The 19,475-nt window shown below is 39.0% G+C and overlaps 1 protein-coding gene across 2 annotated transcripts; it reads left to right on the plus strand.

Moving 5' to 3' along the window:
• The first annotated feature begins 194 nt into the window (after positions 1-194).
• Positions 195-8,681, plus strand: LOC130655757 (uncharacterized). Of its 2 annotated transcripts, XM_057458546.1 has the most exons (7): positions 216-874; positions 2,715-2,918; positions 6,488-6,678; positions 6,983-7,156; positions 7,354-7,368; positions 7,720-7,938; positions 8,251-8,681. In XM_057458546.1, exons 1-7 carry the CDS (start codon positions 636-638, stop codon positions 8,358-8,360), a joined length of 1,152 nt encoding a protein of 383 aa, XP_057314529.1. In that variant the 5' UTR covers positions 216-635; the 3' UTR covers positions 8,361-8,681. The 2 variants fall into 2 exon arrangements, with proteins under 2 accessions (XP_057314530.1, XP_057314529.1); XM_057458547.1 differs by lacking the exon at positions 7,354-7,368 and having other exon boundaries at positions 195-874.
• The last annotated feature ends 10,794 nt before the right edge of the window (positions 8,682-19,475 follow it).

The raw sequence follows: 19,475 nt of genomic DNA on the forward strand, positions 1-19,475 counted from the left end.
TCTGCAATGTTCAAATTTGTTTGTGTCAATGTTTTTCTAGTTTTACAAGCCTGTCCTTTTTATTTTCAAATATATAATTTGATTCTTGTAATATATTGTAACCTGCTTTTGTAATAAATTTTTTGAACTCAAAAGTATACATTTTTTTTACATTAAATTCATATAAAGGGAGTAAGCAGTGAATTGAAACAAGCGCTGTTTATTAAGATTTCTCATTACCAATTGAGAAAAACTAGTATCATAAAAAATTACTTATACTTTCAAGCAAGTTTGGAGCAAGGCAATAAATTTTATTATCAACAGGTGTGCCAGTTTTTGTGAGAGCATCTATTCTTCAACCTTCCATAAAATATTTTTTTATGTATTTCTATGTGGTGTGATTTATCTCAGGATAATTAATAATTTAGTGTATTCTTCCTAATCCTAAGACAAAGGCAGAGTTCTTTTGCTTTTAACCACAGGAGTCTGGCTATGTAGAGGTAAATACTCTGTAGATGTGCTTCCGATACATAGTGATGCATGCATAAAAATGTTTATTACGTGTTGTCTAATAAGTGTTGTTTTGGTGGAATATAAAAGTAAATCATGTTTTTAATTTCGTCGTAGTACTAAAAAAAAAAAAAAATCATAGCCTGATGTTTTTGGTATTCTTTTGGTTATGGACTGTAGTTGATGCAAGATGTATAATATTGTTCACTGAATTAAGCGGAACTATTTCTTCACACAGCATTTCAAATGAGTTTAAAAATACTGATTGCGTCTTTAAAATAGAAACTCCAAAGAACACGTGGATCAAACTGGAATGGACATTGTTTACTGTCAGTGGTAACATGCCAGATTGTGATGACGATTCTTATTTAAAAGTAACAACAGGGTGGGTTGTGTTGATTTTTTTTTCTTGTTTGATCTTGTTAATCCATTTACCAGTAGGAGTGTGGTAATGAATGTGTGACATTTTGTTTCTTACCAGTATTTTAAAACTCTGTATCATGTTGATATTTGTTATGTTTCATTCCTAGAATTATCACAACAATAAAGTGTGTCATTTATCCTTGTATCTTATCTTCTCTGCAAAAATCATGGAATGCAAAAGTTTATTCAGCATATTCAAAGATGTATTTGTTCAAGATATTTAATTTTATTCTAATAATTATCAAATTTATAAAGTTCCATAAAAGGATGAAACTTTGTGTCTTTTTACAAGCATTCTTTGGATTAAATGCTCATAAAATTTTTAATACATGCAATCCCATAACGAAACGTTTTTTTGTTACAAACAATCACCCTGCGCTGACCTAAAAAATAGTCAAGCTAGAACTCACTGAGACTCAATTCAGACAAGCTAACAAATCACCTGCAACAGTTAGTAGGTTATTCAATGAAATAATAGCAACAAGATGCAGGCGCTGCATTATCTCGCTGTTAAAAATGCACAACAAGACACATCGAAAATGCAACCCAATTCTACAATTTCTACTAACAAAAAGTACAGCCTATCATTCATGGTTGAAAATCGTGCGATTGAAACCTTTATGGTCTTAAATGGCATTTAGTTGACAAAAAATAACATTTTGTTGTCACCATCATGTTCAGCATATTTTTTTGTTAACTGTGCCAAATTTTGTTGAAAATTAAGCAATTTTGGCCTAAAATGACATTTAGGTGACAAAAATTATTATATTATATTATATTATAATGTCACTGTTATGTTCAGCATACTCTTTTTGTTAATTGTGCTAAATTTTGTCGAAAACAAATACCAATTTTTGCCTGAAACGTTATTTTTATGACTTCCAAGTACTTGAGAGTTTAGGTACGAAGTTTAAATCTGTGACGTTACAATTGACTATTTGGAACATAGATACGAGTTGGAAACCATTACTATCCTCGCAGACGAGATAGTAATAATCAAGACAAAATTTTGATGTAATAATTTGTGCTTAAAATGAAGAAATGGGGTTGCTTATAAAAATACAACGTGTACTACTTTACTCTATGTAATTTTGTTCTTTCAATGTACGAAGATAATCCCTTGTTTTGTATTTGTTGGGATCGCTTCTTCAATGATATGTGGACATGATCAAAAATATGAGGCTCTTTTTGGCTGAATTGTGGACATTGACATGTAGTGTTAAGTTTATATCATGTCCACAATGAAGCCTCGTATTTTTGATCATGTCCATGTACTATCCATTCTACCACATGTTGAATAACATTTTTCTATAATACAATGCACCAAACGTTTTAGATATTCGACATGCCATAAAGGTTAACATATAAGAACTTAGACGCACATTACAATGATAGACTAGGTGGTGAAATAAACTTACAGTCTATGATATACGTATTTCTGTAAAATTGAGAGTTTGTTTTGACGAAGAAGTAAAGGCAGCACAAACACCTGTGTTTCTTAGAAAAAACATATAAATTCCTCTAAAAATATTTTGTCATTTTTGTTGTCTCGAATGTCTTTGTATGTAAAATCCTTCTATGCTTGTATGTCTCAGAAGGATTGATTTAAAAGCAAGGTATAAGTGCTAACATGGATGACATTATGAATACCGAATATATGCGACATGTATTTCGAGTCTAAAATCAACGGCTATTTTGTATCCTCTTTCATAACAAAGTTACCCACCTTTCCTGTATTAATATAGTTCGCTACCATTGTGACAAGTCAGCCTAAAATTTGTGACCTCTTCTTTTTATTTTAGATGCGATGTTGAGAATTTTTCATCAAAGTTTTGTGGAAGCAATACTTTTGCATTACCCCATGACATTTATTCCAAAGACAATTGTATGAAGATTGAGATTGTAACCACGCATAGTTCATGGCGAGCGGATACCCTTGGTTCTTTTGAAGGTCGTTACCATGCATACAGCTACACGGTGCCACCCGCGGATTCCTCTTGCTCGAGGTAAGAATTTTTTTTATCTATGATATAATTTCTGTAGGTGAGCCAAAATAGTAAATTTACGTGTAAAAGAATGAGGAAACGATTTTTGGGGAGAGTTTTGAACTAAATGTGTTAAACTCCAACATTTTTATTCCAATCGAGGCTATTAATTATTTTTCACGAAAAATATTATAAAATTTTAGACGATATTCTAGATTCTTCAAAAAGTATTAGCTTAGGGTCTTTTTATATGAGACCGGGAAACTCGGTTCACCAAGATATCCCGCATGACCGAGATCTCGGATATTTGCGGAAGAATGCTAAAAATTAAAATCGTGTTTACATGGTGCTTATTTGTCTCGCCTCGGTTACAACGGGAATCTCGGTCAACTGAGATCCCGGGTAAGTGAGCCGGGATCCAGGTCAAACGGGATGAATATTTGTCCATGTAAACAGAAAAACCCGATGGCAAAGTACGGAAAAGGTTTATGTAACCTTAGAGGAGCAAATATTTGTTACTATTAATGCAAATCAATGGATATATTTGTTTTTGTAACATAGCGTATTTGTAACAAAAAGACAACAAAAGCATGAAGCATGCTGAAAACACCAGGTCACTAAAATTATAATTGAGAATGATCTAAGAGTAACTTTTAATCGTGTTTCAAGTGTGTGGGAGATAAATGCTAACCCCGTAATATATCTTTTTTTTATTATTATTTTAATGAATAATATTTAAATTGGTCTGAAATGATGGAATACTGGTAAAATTTTTGAGAAATAATTGATAGTGATAACACAGTTGTTTCAAGCATCAACGGTATCCTATGTTCTTTTTTCTGTTGATGGAAGCCATATTTGTTTACATATTCACCCCGCCGCTTTCAATTTCCCGCTAATTTTATAAATATAAAGCCGAGATGGAAAATGACAAATTTACATATAAACCCTGGTCGAGATTACCCTGCTCTACCAGGAAACTGGATGGGCGAGTTTCCCTTAGAGTATTAACTCTATTAATACCAGTCTAGCCAACCGTTTTTATATTTTTCACCTTTTCCACGAAGTGAAAATGTCGACTCACAAATTAAGAGAAGAATTAATAATAAGGTGTAAGAGCTCTTGGCGTGAAATTTGATCAGGACATCAAACTTACTTTGCTTTAGTAAATAATCTCCGTTAAGACATTCACGAAAATTAATAGAAAAAAATAGAATATTGTCTACATGAACTGGTTAAGCAGTATGTAAGGATATCATAAGAAAATCGCATGACTGTACTCTTTAATCATCACCAATTGCTAAAGCACTATTTACACTGTTATAGTTTTCATAAGTCGTTTTTCTTACTTTCCGTTTATTTGCGAAATAAAGGAAAAAAATTATTTCTGTGTAAAGATCACAAAAAATTGTGTTTGTGTCAGAGGCAGATTTAACTATGTTGTACTGGTGTAAATACACCAGCAAAAATTCTGCTCAAAAAATTAAACTGTCTCTCTGTGAGCCTTTTGCTCTTTGATTTTTACGCCCATTATTAAACTGAACTAGAACAACGGCCGCCAGCGTCCGTCGCGTATAAAACTGATATTCGGGGTCCCGCCCCCTGCCGTGGTCCTGTTTTTTGTATCAATTTAGCCCAATGCGGCTGTTTCATCCTGCGAAATTTTTGATATCCTAATCGGTACCGGCATCAGTATTTACACCAGTTCAACTGATGTAAGCTGCGCATTCTGGGCAAAAGATATCCTGGTGTATTTCTCTGGTGTAGCCAACTGGTGTAAAATGAAAATTATACGGCATGACGATCCAGGACATATATTCAGGTGAGTGATCTGCAAACTTTCTCTTTTACGCCTGTGAAACAGGTCAGTGTTTTTTTACTTGATTTATGTCTTGAAAGATTTGGAGCGAGATGTAAAGTAAAGCACCATATTTCGACATGTGTTGGAGAAGTATCATATTTGGATGTAAGATTTGGGAAGAAAAAGTTGGACTGAATCTCACAGACACTACTGAATGCTCCCTTGGTAAAATTTCCAACAGAGTCTATTTGTAGATGTTTAAGGTAAGAAATTTTATTTGTTTGCTTGCGTATTTTTTAATATTATTTTTTGCAGAAAAGTTTGTAGCTAACTATCGTCTATAAATAATAAAAAAAACATTTTTATTTAGATCTACTGGAAATGGCAATTGTTTATACAATTCTGTTTCAATATTTATTGTTGGAAATGAGAGCCTTTGCTATGCTTCAAATAATGTTGAAAAAAAGATTATGGAGAACTTTCCTCGTAATGAAAGAGGACTTTTTGCATCAATATTTCCCCATGATGTTGCTGATGAATTTGCAGGAAATAAAAACTTAGATAGGAAGTCATGTGTCATCAAGGAATCCATTTATAATCGTAAAAATACAAGATTCTGCTCTTTAATGGATATGCTTGGTCTTGCAATAATTATTGGGAAAATATTAAAACCATATACCCTCATGATATAGATGACATCCATGGAAGTTTTGATAAGGGGTTGATTACCCCAAGAACAAGTATGGAATATATGAGCGAATGAATAACCATTATGTAGTCAAGAATGGGTGAGGTGAGAAAAACGCCATTTGGGTTATTTGAATCACTTAGTATATACCTCCTACCACCATAAAAAAAGACAAAACGTCAGCAACAATGACTTTAAATGGCAAAGGTTTAAGAGGTAAGAAGTAATTTATTGCTTGTATTTTTAAAAGAGAAAGTTCTATCAGCTTTATTTCTTAGAAATAATTACTAATGCATTAGCTGCTCATATTTTTATGTTGTACCCAAATATTTTCAAGATTTTACATATTCTTGCTGCCAGTAACGACATGTTTCTATGAGAGATCTATATCAACGCTACGACGAGCAAAGACATGTTTAAGAAGCTCAATGACCCAGGTATGTTTCTACAATAAAACATTGCGTATTAAGGAGAATGTGACATTTTAATCTTGTCGTGTATCTTAATTTATTGAGTTATATGTTTTAATTGTGAAACACCACATTAAGTGCATTTAATTATAATTTGGAAACTTTTGTTCAGGATCGATTTAATGGCTTGGTGTTGCTAAATATCCACAACGAGATGAAAATAAATTTAGATGACGTAATCGATATGCTGGCAATAAAATATCCAAAAAGACTTATAATGTTAGATATCCTGAACGACAATTAAAAGTGTAACAGTCTTGATAAAAAAGGAATAAATCTTGTATATTATTATCTGTTGTTTAAATGTCCCCGTATATAAATTCCCTAAAAATAATAAGACATGACACCAAAATTTAAAAAACATTTAAATTACCCAAGTTGTACAAAAAACATTCCAAAATATAATCTTCCTTAGCTGAAAAACTAAAAAAGCCACCTACACCTACTTAGCAAAGATCAGCTATTTTAGCCGTTAAAGGGCGTTAAAGGGCGTTGGCTTCCAGGGCGCGCCTGAACCCGTTGGGGGGCTCACAACGAAACAAACTCCCACACCAGTCAAAAAAATCCTAGATCCGCCCCTGTGCGTATTATTGACAGAATGTTCTACTTATGCATTTTTTTCTGTTATCAGGTATGGCAGGAATAAGGATGTAATTCTTAGCCCTCAGTGGCCAATTGGATACGGCCCTGATGGTTATACAACCAAGGAGTGCTCGTGGTACGAGTACGAGCATAAATCTACGGGCATAAAAATTAATATAATGGACCTGGATGTTGGTCAAGGTAGCACGTGTGGAACAGATGAATACCTGAAATTTGCTGGTAATTTATTTTGTTGTTAGACATTTGACACCTGCCTCGAAATTGATCGAAAATAAAACTATCTCAATGCTTTTTAAAAATCTCATTAAAAAAAGATATTAATAACGTCTTTGTTGTTTACCCTGGATTTCCATAATTAAAAGCACTATGACAGGTTTTCCATGATTAACAAGCTTTTTAGTCGTACTATTGTATTTAAGATTACGTTTTATTATTCACGCAAAAACAGGATATTTCATCATTTTTGTTAAAAAGTTAAGCAAACATATCTTTTTTCGCTGTATATTTCTCTCGATTTGTTCAGGCTTAGAAGTAAAAAGTGGTGCACAGCTGAAATCCTTCGTATTCTGTAAAAGACCACCGTATTCAAGTTTGCAATTTCATAGAGTCGAAATAAAAATGTCATTAAGAAATGGAGCTGCAAACAAACGAGCACGAGGTTTTGCCATTGGCTATATAAGATATTCCCTTCGTAAAGGTGAGGCTGTGACACAGTTTACACATGATTTTGATCCTGTGAAGATAAAGTTAGATCTGAGAAATGATAGATACCTTTCCATGCAAGTATTAATCCCCAGTCTCATTCTATATTTCAAAATTTCTCTTTTAACTATTGTGACAGAAATATATTAGCTGCGTTACTCAAAAAAATAATTTTTTTGTCTTTGATTTTAGGTTCGACCAAAAAAGGTATGTATGTTACTTCAGTTTTGCTTTAATTAAATTTGAAAGAGTTTTACTAAAACTTAATGGGATTATAAAAAAACGTAAATTATATGTTCGCAAAATCCATATTATATACACAATGAAATATACCCCATGTTGTATTAGCAGCGGTAGTAGTTAAATTTGGGGACTAAAATGGATTCCACAATGACAATTTTTTTGTCTTGTCCGTTGTGCCAAGTTGTCCATGATTTGTGTGGCATGGACCAATGTAGTTGTTTTTGATTAATTTCGCTAATGTATTTGCTTTTTAAAAATAGCAAATTAACGCTTGGAGTTTTCCTGCATTTTACTTGCAATTTATTTTCTACGCAGGTTCTGTCGATAAAGATGGAATGGACGTTGGTACAATTATTGGTGTGGTCTTTGGTTCTCTGGCTTTATTTTTATTTATCGTGTATTTTGTCGCTCACAAAACCGGTCTTGGTTCCACAGTCACGGTGGATTTGGTAAATTTACAAACAAGACAAGATAACACAGATCAAACGTGCCACTCTGATGTTGGTTTGCTTCTAGAGCAAAGAGAGGAAACAGGTGGGTTTTTTTTTCCATTTCGTTAGGGTAATTTTTTTACTTTTTAAAGGAATCTATCGTGTATTGTTTAACCTCCTCACATATGTGAACAAGTATGCGATCTTGTAACAATTTTTTAATAAACGCTCCTTAATGTAAGATTTTTATACTCTGTTACAACCTTCGCAAATGTTCATTTTTTCAGAGGTTTCAAAGGTGTACGTATTTATCTTTCCCAGTCTTATTTTTCCTCCACACGAAGAAGTTCACTAAATTAGGAAGCTGTTTTTGTAGTATAAAAGTATGATGAAACTTTCGTGTATATTTTGTTAGCAACTGACCCCTCGTCCACTCCAACCAATGACGATCTCCATCATCCATATAACACACCGCCTCATGGAAATGAACCAATATCTCAAGGATTGATTCCACCGCTGTTGTAAAAGCCTGCGGGTGTGTTATTTTCACAACCACAAGTACTGAAGTTTTAAACGCATCCATTGATGGTGATGGAATATCATGTTCAGCTATTTTACTATGATCATGTTATGATCGCGGAGCTCTCGAAGATATAGTTTGAGTTGACTCAGTCAGGGTTTGAATCCAAGGACGAAATAACTAAGGAAGATACATCTTTCGCAAGAAGACACAAAATTAAAATGATTTTATATTTGTAGGCGTATGTAGTTTAAAAGACGTATTTTTTATACCATTTGAATGTAAAAGAGTTATGAGGAGCTTAAATATAAATTTGTTTATTTTAACGCCTTTTAATAGCTACAAAGTTAAATGAACTAGGGGTAGGATATTTCGACAAATAAAAAATTTCTTTCATTACGGTTCCAAATCTTTTTAAATTTAACAAGAAGCCCTGGGGGCTCTAAGAATTTCCGTTCGCTACCAAAATATTTGATGACTTGCTAATTCGTTGTGTTATCGTGCCAAAAATTCGAAGAGGTTTGGTGCATGAAGCTCTGAAGATAAAGCCAACAAGTGATATTATATCTTACAACAAACACAAACAAAACGAAACGTGCCATAGTAAACGTGCTGTCATGTTTGAAAGTCTTGCGATTAAAACGTTTATAGTCTTAAACAGCATTTAGTTGACAAAAAATCAAAATTAGCATACTTTTTTTATTAACTGTGCCAATTGTTGTCGAAAATAAAGTAGTTTTAATTTTTAGACAAATTTAGGCCTGAAATGACATTTAGGTGACAAAAAGTCAAACTTTTGTATCATCATCATTTTCAGCATACTTTATTTGTTAACTGTACCAAATTTGGCCGAAAATGAAGTGGTTTTAATTTTTGGACCAATTTTGGCCTAAAATGGCATTTAGGTGACTAAAATCAAAATTTTCATGTCACCATTATGTTCAGTATACTTTTTTTTGTTAACTTTGCCAATTTTTGTTGAAAATAAACTAGTTTTAGTTTCCGGCCCAAATTTTGGCCTAAAATGAGATTTAGGTGATAAAAATAAAAATTATAAAGTCACCATTTTGTTCAGCATACTTTTTTTGCTAACTGTGCCGAATTTTGTCGAAAAGAAATACCAATTTTGGCCTTAAACGTCATTTAGATGACTTCCCAGTACTTACAGAGCTTGGGTACGAAGTTTAAATCTGTCACAGTACAATTGACCATTTGGGACAGGGTTAGTTAGTCTGTTATACTGATACTATCCTCCTCTCAGAGGAACGTGAAATCCCGGGGTCGATTTTTTCTCAGAAAATGCTCCAAAAGAAAAAACGACGATTTTAAAGAATTTCCTACGCCTTCAGGCGCGGAAATTCAATAACAGCCTGCTACGCGTTCTCGCCTCTAGACATCGGCTAGTATAGGGATGGTTTATAACCAGTTTTTTCAAAAAACCACGGTCAAACTCTTATAAAAAATATCATACAGAATTTTGGTTGTGACGTCACAAATTTTCGTCACGCCCCATCGCACAAAATTCCGCTGACCATCAGCAAAAATCTATTGATCATCAACGCATGCGCAGTAGCATCAGTGCTATGATGAGCAAGTGGAGTAAAGTCCCTGATGCTAATGTTTATTCATGCATATCAAAGAATGCGGCAAATGAGTAAAATGAGTTCTAGCGCACATGGAGGTAATTTCCCCCGCACACTGCTGACGTCATCAAAAATCAACGCATGCGCAGTAGCATCAGTGCTATAATTCGCAAATGGATTAAATTCAACCCTGAAGCAATCTCCGGCATTACTTCAAAAAATCTGTATATAAGAAAGGAGATGAGCTGGTTTAAGAATGCCATCGGTTAACTATATAGCACCGTGTCAGCACCAGTGGCAGCAACTCGCGACGCCCTTGCTGATCGACTACAGAGTGTGCGGGATACCGTGGATTTGGAGGGGGTTGCCAAACAATTCAAGGTCAACATTAGGGTCTTTGAGCCCAAGACAAACTCCGAGAAGGCATCATGGCGACTCGTCTATGGGCAAAAGCAGTACAAAAAAAGTTTATATGGCATCAACCTAGGTATGCTGGACGGGCACTGTTTTTACATCAAGGATTTAGACGTGCTGGCCCAACAGAAATAGGAATGTGAGGTATGCAAACAACTGTTTAGCAACCACCTGACGCGGCATAAGAGGAGCGAATCAAGACGACGATCATTTGCAAAGGGGGAAGGTCAAACGTATGCCGGGCAGAGCCGAAAAGGTCTTTTACGATGAGAGTGTTAGCTACGATGCATCAAAATGGATAGAATACATGTCAAGGCAAGCCGGAAGACATATTCATCATGCCCTATGTGGTCATGGTGGTGAACGTGTTATACGTGATGGCAAAAAGGAATGGAAAGTGGATGGCTATGAACCTATTTCAAAGACCGTTTACGAGTACAATGGTTGTAAGCGGCACGGCTGCCCCTGTCTATCCGGGAGAACCAAGGCGGACAAGACTCATTACACTGCAACCCTGTCCAAGGAAAGGATGATACGGGAAAAGGGCTACGACCTCTTCACGGCTTCGGAATGTGAGAAACCACCTAAAATCAAGAGGTACTTTCGGAAGGACTTAAGACCATATCCCCACTACCTGGTATTTGATTTCGAAGCCCTATCACTTTTAAATTACCAGCAAACATCCGATCTAACATACCTTTCGAGACATGTTCCGATAAGTGTTTGTATTGCCGATAGTTTGAATAGTCGCCCGACGTTCATTGAGCACGAGGACCACAAGGTTTTGGTTAAATAGTTTGTGGAGGAGCTGAAAAAGAGGCATGCCCTCATTGTGAAAGAGGTCAGGAGAATGTACCCGAAGCCTGACGACTTTGACATGCTCTCAAAAAAGGACCAGGAGCTGTGGGATGAGTGGGTAAATCAAGTAGCTGTCGTTGAGTTTAATTCTGGCAAGTACGACATCAACCTGATCAAGCGGTATTTTATCGGGGAGATTGCGCAAGGCGATAAGATCAAGGTGGCGAAAAGAGATAATGAGTACATGTTCCTCACTACCTCGAGATTTAAATTTCTAATCTATGACGGTTGGTGAAGGTCGTTGGAATGTCAGTTTGAAAAGCTCGTGTTTCCATACGAGTGGTTGACGAGCCACGACAAGTTGGACCATGTTGGATCTGTGGCTCACGAGGATTTTTATATCCGTCTAGGTGGGAGAAACACACTATCCGGCGAGGAGTACGAGACATTCTGCGCCGAGTTTTACAGGCGAGACTGCGTCACCATGATGGACTGGTTGCGTGAGTACAACTTAGCCGATGTGGAACCTTTCATTGAAGCCGTGAACAAGACGAGGCTGCAGTAATACGATGACTAGATAGATATTTTGAAGGGCGCAATCAGTATTCCGGGAGTATCGATGCGCTACGTATTGAACAAGTCTCTACGGCTGAACCCCAAGCTAGAGCTATACGCTCCAGGAGACCCATGCAGGCATAGGTGTAAGAACTCTTGCTATAGCAAGACTTGTAAGGCCTGCAAGCAGGTACGGAAAACATGTGAAAAATGTACGGAGAATGAGGCCTACGAGCTCCTACGGACGGGGACGGTGGGTGGTCCCGCGATCGTATTCTGTAGATACCACGAACGAGATGTGACGGGTATCAGATCTCACGTGTACAAGGAAACCCACAAGTGCAAGACCAATCTAGGGTATGATGCAAACCTGCTCTACCCGAGTACCCTGATGCATGACTTTCCTTGTGGAAAGGAAAACCTGATCAAGGTGGCCACACCGACATTGGCACATAACTTAGAGCTACTGGCGCGAGGTGTGGTAGATGGATCGTTGTTTGGGTTTGCCTAGGTTGATATCGAGGTACCCGAGTATCTGCGCAAAAAGTTTAGTGAAATGGCTCCCCTGTTTGTCGTCAAGGAAATACCTGATGATCAAATTCCCGAGCACATGCATGCATACTTAAAAACTACAGGCCGCAAGCGTTTTCCTGGTACACGTAAACTTCTGGGTTTGATGAGAGCTAAAAAAATCCTACTGTATACCCCTGTGCTAAAATGGTACCTTAGCCATGGGCGAAAATTGACTGCCTTTCACCAGTTTCTCAAGTACGCCCGAGGTAGTCCCTTTGCCTGGTTTCCAGAAGAGATTGCTGATGCACGACGACAGGCTGATAAAGACCACGACAAGCGTATTGCGGGGGATACGGCAAAGTTGAAAGGCAACTCGTTCTACGGCAAGATAATTGAAGATTTGGCAAGGCATGCAAATACTACATTTACGAGGTAAGAAAAGGAGGTTGACGCTGCTCTGCGAAGCCCGTACCTTGAGGACCTTGAAGAAATTGGGGATGCGTATGAGGTAAGAAGGGGCAAACACAAGTGCACTATCGATAGAGATTACCAGTGTGGTATCGCGGTATATCAATTGGCCAAACTCCGCATGCTCGAATTTTACTACAGTTTTCTGGACAAGTACGTGGATCGTCGGGACTTTGAGTACATTTACATGGACACTGACAGTGCGTATTTTGCCATCTCTGGGGAAGAGTTACGAGATGTCATTCGCACCAAACTACTTGACGAGTACGACAAAGACGTACAAAACTGGCTCGTCACCGATAAGTACTCGAGTCGAACAGGACGGTAATTTAAGTCGGGATTTATTGGGTTTCTGATGATTGCCGTGACAGTCAAGTGCTATTTTGTTGAGGGTAAAGAGAGTACTAAATTCTCATGTAAAGGCATGTCAAGGAGGCAAAATGCTGTGACCTGGGGTAGATACCTGAGTGCACTGAAGGGTGGTTTGGACATGGCCAAAAACGTTGGTTTTCGGGTACATGAGCAGGGTATGATCACGTACGAACAAAAAAAGATCGAGCTCCCGGCCTCTTACGACAAAAGAGTTGTATATGACCATGGGATACATACGACGCCATTATATTTCTAGCGTGTTTGACCCATGCTATTAACCATCAGGGTTGATAAAATAAAAGAATGCCTTGGGAAAATGATTGCGAGCGATTCTTTTGCGTTGGCGACTGTGGTCACAGGGGGAGTTAGATTGAACCAATGGAGGTGAAGAATGTCCCATGTCGGTCCTGGAGTCCACCGTTAGAATCCAAGTTTCCAAGGATCCCTAAACTCAAAAAAAAACCCTCCGAGTTTCAAGCAACAACAAGGCAAGGACAAGGACACAAGTTGGCGGCACTGATGAAGAAGAGGAAGGAAAAATTGAAACAACAAGAAGGTATTGTAGAGCCTGCAGTCAAAACCTCTACTGGGACCAGCTCCAGCAAGTCGATGGACAGTGTCCACATCTATGGAGTCGGGACTTTAGCCGTGCTTACCATAGGGGTAGGCGTCTGGTATATGTTTAGCAGGGGTAAAAATGAATCCCAAAACACCACACCGGCGGCTAATCCGGAGTCACAGCAGTGCAAACAGGGCAAAACCCCGCCTTAGATTGACATCTTCAAGATGCAATGAATTTTTTTAAAAGATAACACCAAATAAATGTCAAACAAGCAAACATGATGAAAATATGGGTCCTAATGAAGCTATGATTATTGATGCTTTGTGGGAGTCTGTCAGGCTCGTCTCATACACTATCCTGGTCGCTATGGGCAGGAAAAAAGGCCTTGGGGGTTTCCAGGCCGGGTGCTAAGATGGACATGGAGGACGGTTTGAAGCTAGTCGGGTATATGACGGCAGCAATCCTATTTGACGAATACGCTATAAAACAAGGATGGTACAAAAAATCGTTAATAGCTCCAAAATAGACCGCATGATATTATTTCTACTTGCCCCTGAGGCAAATAGAAATCATGGAGGCCAAAAAATGTGTCGTGTGTTCAAAATCTCTCCCCTTGGATCGGTTCAAGGCAAAGGGCAAAGGTCTGACAAAAACATGCATCAAATGCCTTGATCTCGGGAGAATTTCAAAGGGCCATGTCAAACGTTAGTTATATGCAGCCCTTATGTGAGTTAATTATACTCCTACAGGATCATATTCAAGCCAAGTTTAATGAGGGATATACCTGGGAAAATTATGAAAGACATGTCAATAACAAGGTATGATTCAGATACGACGAAACGTTTAACACACCAACGCTTGCCCACGTTGTTATAGCATTACAGCGGGTACAGGACGCAATACTAAATGGACGTGTTATGCTGTAGGAAATGTAAAAATATATTATCCCTCGATCGTTTCAAAATAAGGGGTAATAGTAGAACCAACCCCTGTATAGCCTGCCTTGAAGACAGGTATAGTCAGCTCGTGGCGTTGGGGACGAAATTGAGGAGCTACCCCAAGGGTGAGATTGTGGTACTTGCGGAAACACCGAATGCCATCGTTCATTACAATTGGCTCCGAGAGCGTGGTCAGGCATTTTAGGCTTGGTGAGCATTACACGCATGAGCGTCTTTTGGAATATAAGGAATGACTTAAACGGGCACTAATTTTATTACCCTTGTGGTTATTAAAATTATCACATCAAAGGCAAGGGCTATAAACCCCTCCTATGGAATATACCTTTTTGACCGTTTTAGATGTATGTTAAAAGGTAGGGAAATATCAAAATGATGGAAGCCTATGTACAAAAAAAAGCAAGTAAGGGGTTATGATATTTGGGTACCTGTGCTGCATTTCTGTTTAAAGGCAGGATCAGTAACTAGTTATTGCCCTACCTGCCTGGAAAACTTCAGGTATCGAAATGGAAAATGCTATGAAGGGTTTGAATACCCCACCGACGATCTTTTACACAGGGTAGCATCAGGCGAAAAAGCATGGACAACATTTGCAAGAAGCGAGATCGATGATGATCTCGAGGATGATATAAAAACCCTTGGGCTCTATATTGTTTCAGTTAAGGAGAATAAGTATGGTGCACTCTGCTACGAGGTTATTAAAGATAAGGCGTTGAAGTTGTCGGATTTGGCTGATATCACAGCAATAGGCAATATCCTCAATTTTCCGATACCGGATAGACGTCTAGTTGATATTGATTTGGATATTGAGCCTGTTGTCATCAAAGGCATCGTTTATAAGGGATGTATATAAGGGATCCTAGTAAAGAGTTGGAGGATGAACCCATAGAGGTACTCCTGAAGATACTATTTACCAATCCTTCACATCTTCCGGTGGTACCTGAACATCCTCTGGAATAAGCATGAGTTCTTCCAAAACGAAGCTGTTTTCAGGACCGTCTTTAGGTAGTATAAAATACAACTACCCGTTACAATACAATCCAACCTGTAAGTATGTTTGCTGTAAAAGGCGTCAGTTGCGCGTCTTTTAGAGTCACCATGCTCCTCCCGGGTTGTAGGAGGTACAAGTACAGCCCATCCTCGGGTAGGGGCTTCTCTTCGGGATATTTCTGACCTTTGGCAAGTGGGACATCTTCGAGCTTGATGGCCTTGCTAGACCGATCAGGGTAGTCTTGGCATTATTTAGACTTTTGACGATGGTATATAGGTGCTTCACCCAAATGGTACTAAGCTCCCTAGAGACTAGCTCCTGCGCATCTTAAGTCTTGAGGAGTCTTTCTGCAAGGACCTTATTGTACGATTCGACGAAGGCCGTAAACGTATGGTGAAGTTTGGTAGTGGCACGCTTAATTTCAAATCCTTTGCCTTCTAATAGTTTCGTCACATCCGATTTGATTTCGGAACCATTGTCGCACTGAAAAATCTTGGGGTAGAGTTAAGGTCCTGCTTTGTAGATGTCCTTCAACATATCCGCAACCTCGCTAGCTCTCTTCGTTCTTAGGGGCCTCGCTACCTTATACCTTGAAGTTACATCAATGCCTGTCAGGATATATTTATGCGTATTGCCATATACCCTGTTGTGAGGCATATATAACAGATCGAATTGGTGCATCTCATTCGATGTTGTAATGGTAAAATGCGGATAATCGATACGTTTTGGGCCCTTGATCTCCTTAGCAAGTAATTTTACGGATCTGCGTCCGACCCAGAGATGTTCTGGGGTATAGTACATATTGCTTAGCTTTTCTGCTTCCTGCTCGGTAACAACGTGCATTTTTGACATGTCTTTATTATTCATGTTAAAAAAAACGCGTTCTTACAGATACTTGTAGGCAATAAAGCCTAGCAGGGATAAAGAGTCAAGGACGAACGCCAATTCCTTGCTTCGAAGATACGCAGAAATCTTTCAATTGCGGTGCCTCTTTCTCCGAGGCAATATAATACTGATACAAAGTAGCAACATAGTAGCTTTTTCCTGGCTTTATTTGTTTCTCTCGTTCTTTGCCGAACCAATCGAGTTTGGCTTGCCTCTTACGTACCCACTCCGCCTGGGCTGCATTTAATCGTTCTGTCGCACAGTAATGCCGTTTCTCTCAGCCTCGCCATGTCCGGATAGCTTGGAAAATAGATAATTTGAACCGCTGAATGCAAGGGCGTTTATGGCCGCCCCGGCCACTAGCACAGCTATTGTCGCCATATCTCTTTATTCTGAGACATATCGGTTACCGTTGGCTATATTTTCGCCTGCCCACAAAGGTTGCGTATTGGTATAGTGAAGTCTTTTCGGCACCTCATCAAGTGGCGGGGCATCGCCATTTTCCTTATATTGAAGTGGTACCTTGTGATCGATATGCCACTCTCCATGGTTGTCCCAGGTCATACCCTCAACAAACTGGACTTCAATATGGGCCCGCAGTGTAGCCATATCGCAACCAAGATATTCCCTAGAGCTGAGCTCCTTGTTTCCTCTCAGAGCATGTAGGTTCGGTTGCGATGGCCGGCAGGTTTACATACAGGGCATATTGCTTGCCTTTTTCGTGATGGCATAAGCTTCTACCCCGCAGTCCTTACAGCGAGACCTCATCCTTTCATGTTTACAAATCTGGCTGCCTTTGCAATCTTTGCAAGTGGATCTCTGCCTTTGATGGTGGCAAATCTCACTTCCCTTACATTCTTTACATTGGGATCTCCTTTTTCATGGGGGCAAATTTGGCTGCCTTTACACTCTTTACACTTGGATCTCCGCCTTTGATGGTGGCAAATTTCACTTCCCCCACAATCCTTGCAATATGCCCTATATTTTTGATGGTGGCAAATCTGACTCCCGCCACACTCTTTACACTGGACCCTCCGCCTTCCATGGTGGCACTTTGTACGTTCACGTGTTGCCTTGTTAACATCAAGGCATTTGATGCACCATTTTGTTAGTTGAGCGTTACGCTTGATCCTAAACTTGTCCAAAGATAAAAAGTGCTTACAACTTGAGCATTTCCTGGTCCCCTCCATATTGATTTGTGTTTGCCCTTAATGGCAAACACAAATTTTACCGGTCATTTAATACTCCACAGAATGGAACCTACCGTCCAGGATATTCAGCTGCGCATCCTGTAAGAGGTAGGCGTAAGCCATGAAATCTCCGGTTCCGTCAGCCTTTTTTGACATGTGTAATGTTATCCCATCGCTCAGCCTTTGCAGGGGCCTTCCACTACCATGCAGCGCATTATCGTTGGATGCTCTGAAATCGATGAAGACCGCGTACCTTTCGTTAAAGAATGGCCCAATCGTCACGTTGAAGTCGTGGGCACCAAAAATTTTCACAATCTGTTCGAGGTGATCCTTTGGGAGCATCGCATGAGAATAGAGCTCATTAGCTTCCCCCTCGACAGTGACGCTAATCTTCTCAATTTTTGGATTGTAGAACACCTCGTTTACGCCGGTGTAAGCCTTAACTTTCCCGGGATCTATGAAGAGTAGTAACACACCTTTCAAACTCTTCGCGGGGGTGTAAATTTGGAGGTTATGCGAGGTATCAGCCTTTTTCATAGTGATAACCTTGCTACGGAGTATGTGTTCGTATGGCAGGGCCAATCTTGCATACCTTGACATCATAGCGCTCGCGAGACATTCATGGGTAATCTTGTCAAACTCTAGCCTAATGTTGATAATCTTGTACGCAGCATCAGCTGATGACATCACCATAAGACGCGACATATATGACGAATTGGAGGCGGTCATATCAACCCGCCACATAAAAGGGTAAATTCGCTCGTCAACTCAAACATTTTGCCCAAGGGCACGCAGAAGGTGTTCCCATACGCCGCCACGATTGCCTTCTCCTCGTTGGTACCTACATGACCACTAGCTTTGACCTGTAAGGCTCTGATGGTCCCGTCGTTGGGATTGATGCCTTGCAGGATGAGGTTGTTATCCCTATCAAATTTTGGCAGCCACAAGTCCATATAGACCGCCAGGATATTGTAATCCGATATATGCTGAATTTCGTTACCATTCAAGGTAATACGTAGGTTTCGTACTAGGCTTTTACCAATGTTACTGACAATGGTACGTTTTGTATTAGTTCCTGTCAGCGTCAGGTGAAATAAGAGTTTGATGGATCCTTGAAAGATGACATCATTCCCAGACATGTTTGGCATATCAACATAAAGGTCTTCATTCTGGTTTATCGTGCTTGGTATGTAGCTTATCTGAACCCTTTGTTTTCGGCCCTTGATACCAAAGAGTTGCTTCATCTCTGCATATGGGTCTAGCGTCGTTCCAAATGCCTTCATGTTTATTATATAAGGCAAATCTTTAAATAAAGATGCTGACTAATCCAGTATTTGTACCTGACATTGATATTGATGATAACGAGGAGGATGGGGGCCTCCGGATAAACCCGATGATACTACGTCGAAGCTCCCCGGAACGCCAAAACTCCCTGGAACGTCAGGGCCTTCAACAGAACAACAGCATGGGCATACGCTGACGGGGCATAGGTAAAAGCTACTAAAACCAAAGATCGATGGCGTTTACGATCGTCTTACGGAAAAATTGGGGTTACAGCCTAATGCGAGGTATTATGATGCGTTCAGGGAGGATACGGGGAATCAAATTATTGTTAAGGAGATAGTTAAAGGCAAAAAAACCTTCAAGGGAAGAGTGGTTACGAATCAAGATGGTAGCCTAAAAACCGTTGGTCAGAAACAAACGTTGCTAGGTATTAATCGCCTGTAAGCCCTGGGTTTTGTCGACTATGCTATACCAAACAAGGGCGGTAAATTCAGGGCCCAGCACCTCTTGAAAAGGTATAATAAAATACAGGAGGAGGCCGAGGCTGAA

Source organism: Hydractinia symbiolongicarpus, chromosome 8, assembly GCF_029227915.1.
Source record: "Hydractinia symbiolongicarpus strain clone_291-10 chromosome 8, HSymV2.1, whole genome shotgun sequence".
NCBI classification, from domain to species: domain Eukaryota; kingdom Metazoa; phylum Cnidaria; class Hydrozoa; order Anthoathecata; family Hydractiniidae; genus Hydractinia; species Hydractinia symbiolongicarpus.

Coding starts and splice junctions, on each gene's coding strand:
- LOC130655757 (XM_057458546.1), top strand. CDS start 636: ATGTTTTTGGTATTCTTTTGGTTATGGACTGTAGTTGATGCAAGATGT. Junction 6,679..6,982: donor TGAATACCTGAAATTTGCTG/GTAATTTATTTT, acceptor CGATTTGTTCAG/GCTTAGAAGTAAAAAGTGGT. Junction 7,939..8,250: donor AGAGCAAAGAGAGGAAACAG/GTGGGTTTTTTT, acceptor ATATTTTGTTAG/CAACTGACCCCTCGTCCACT.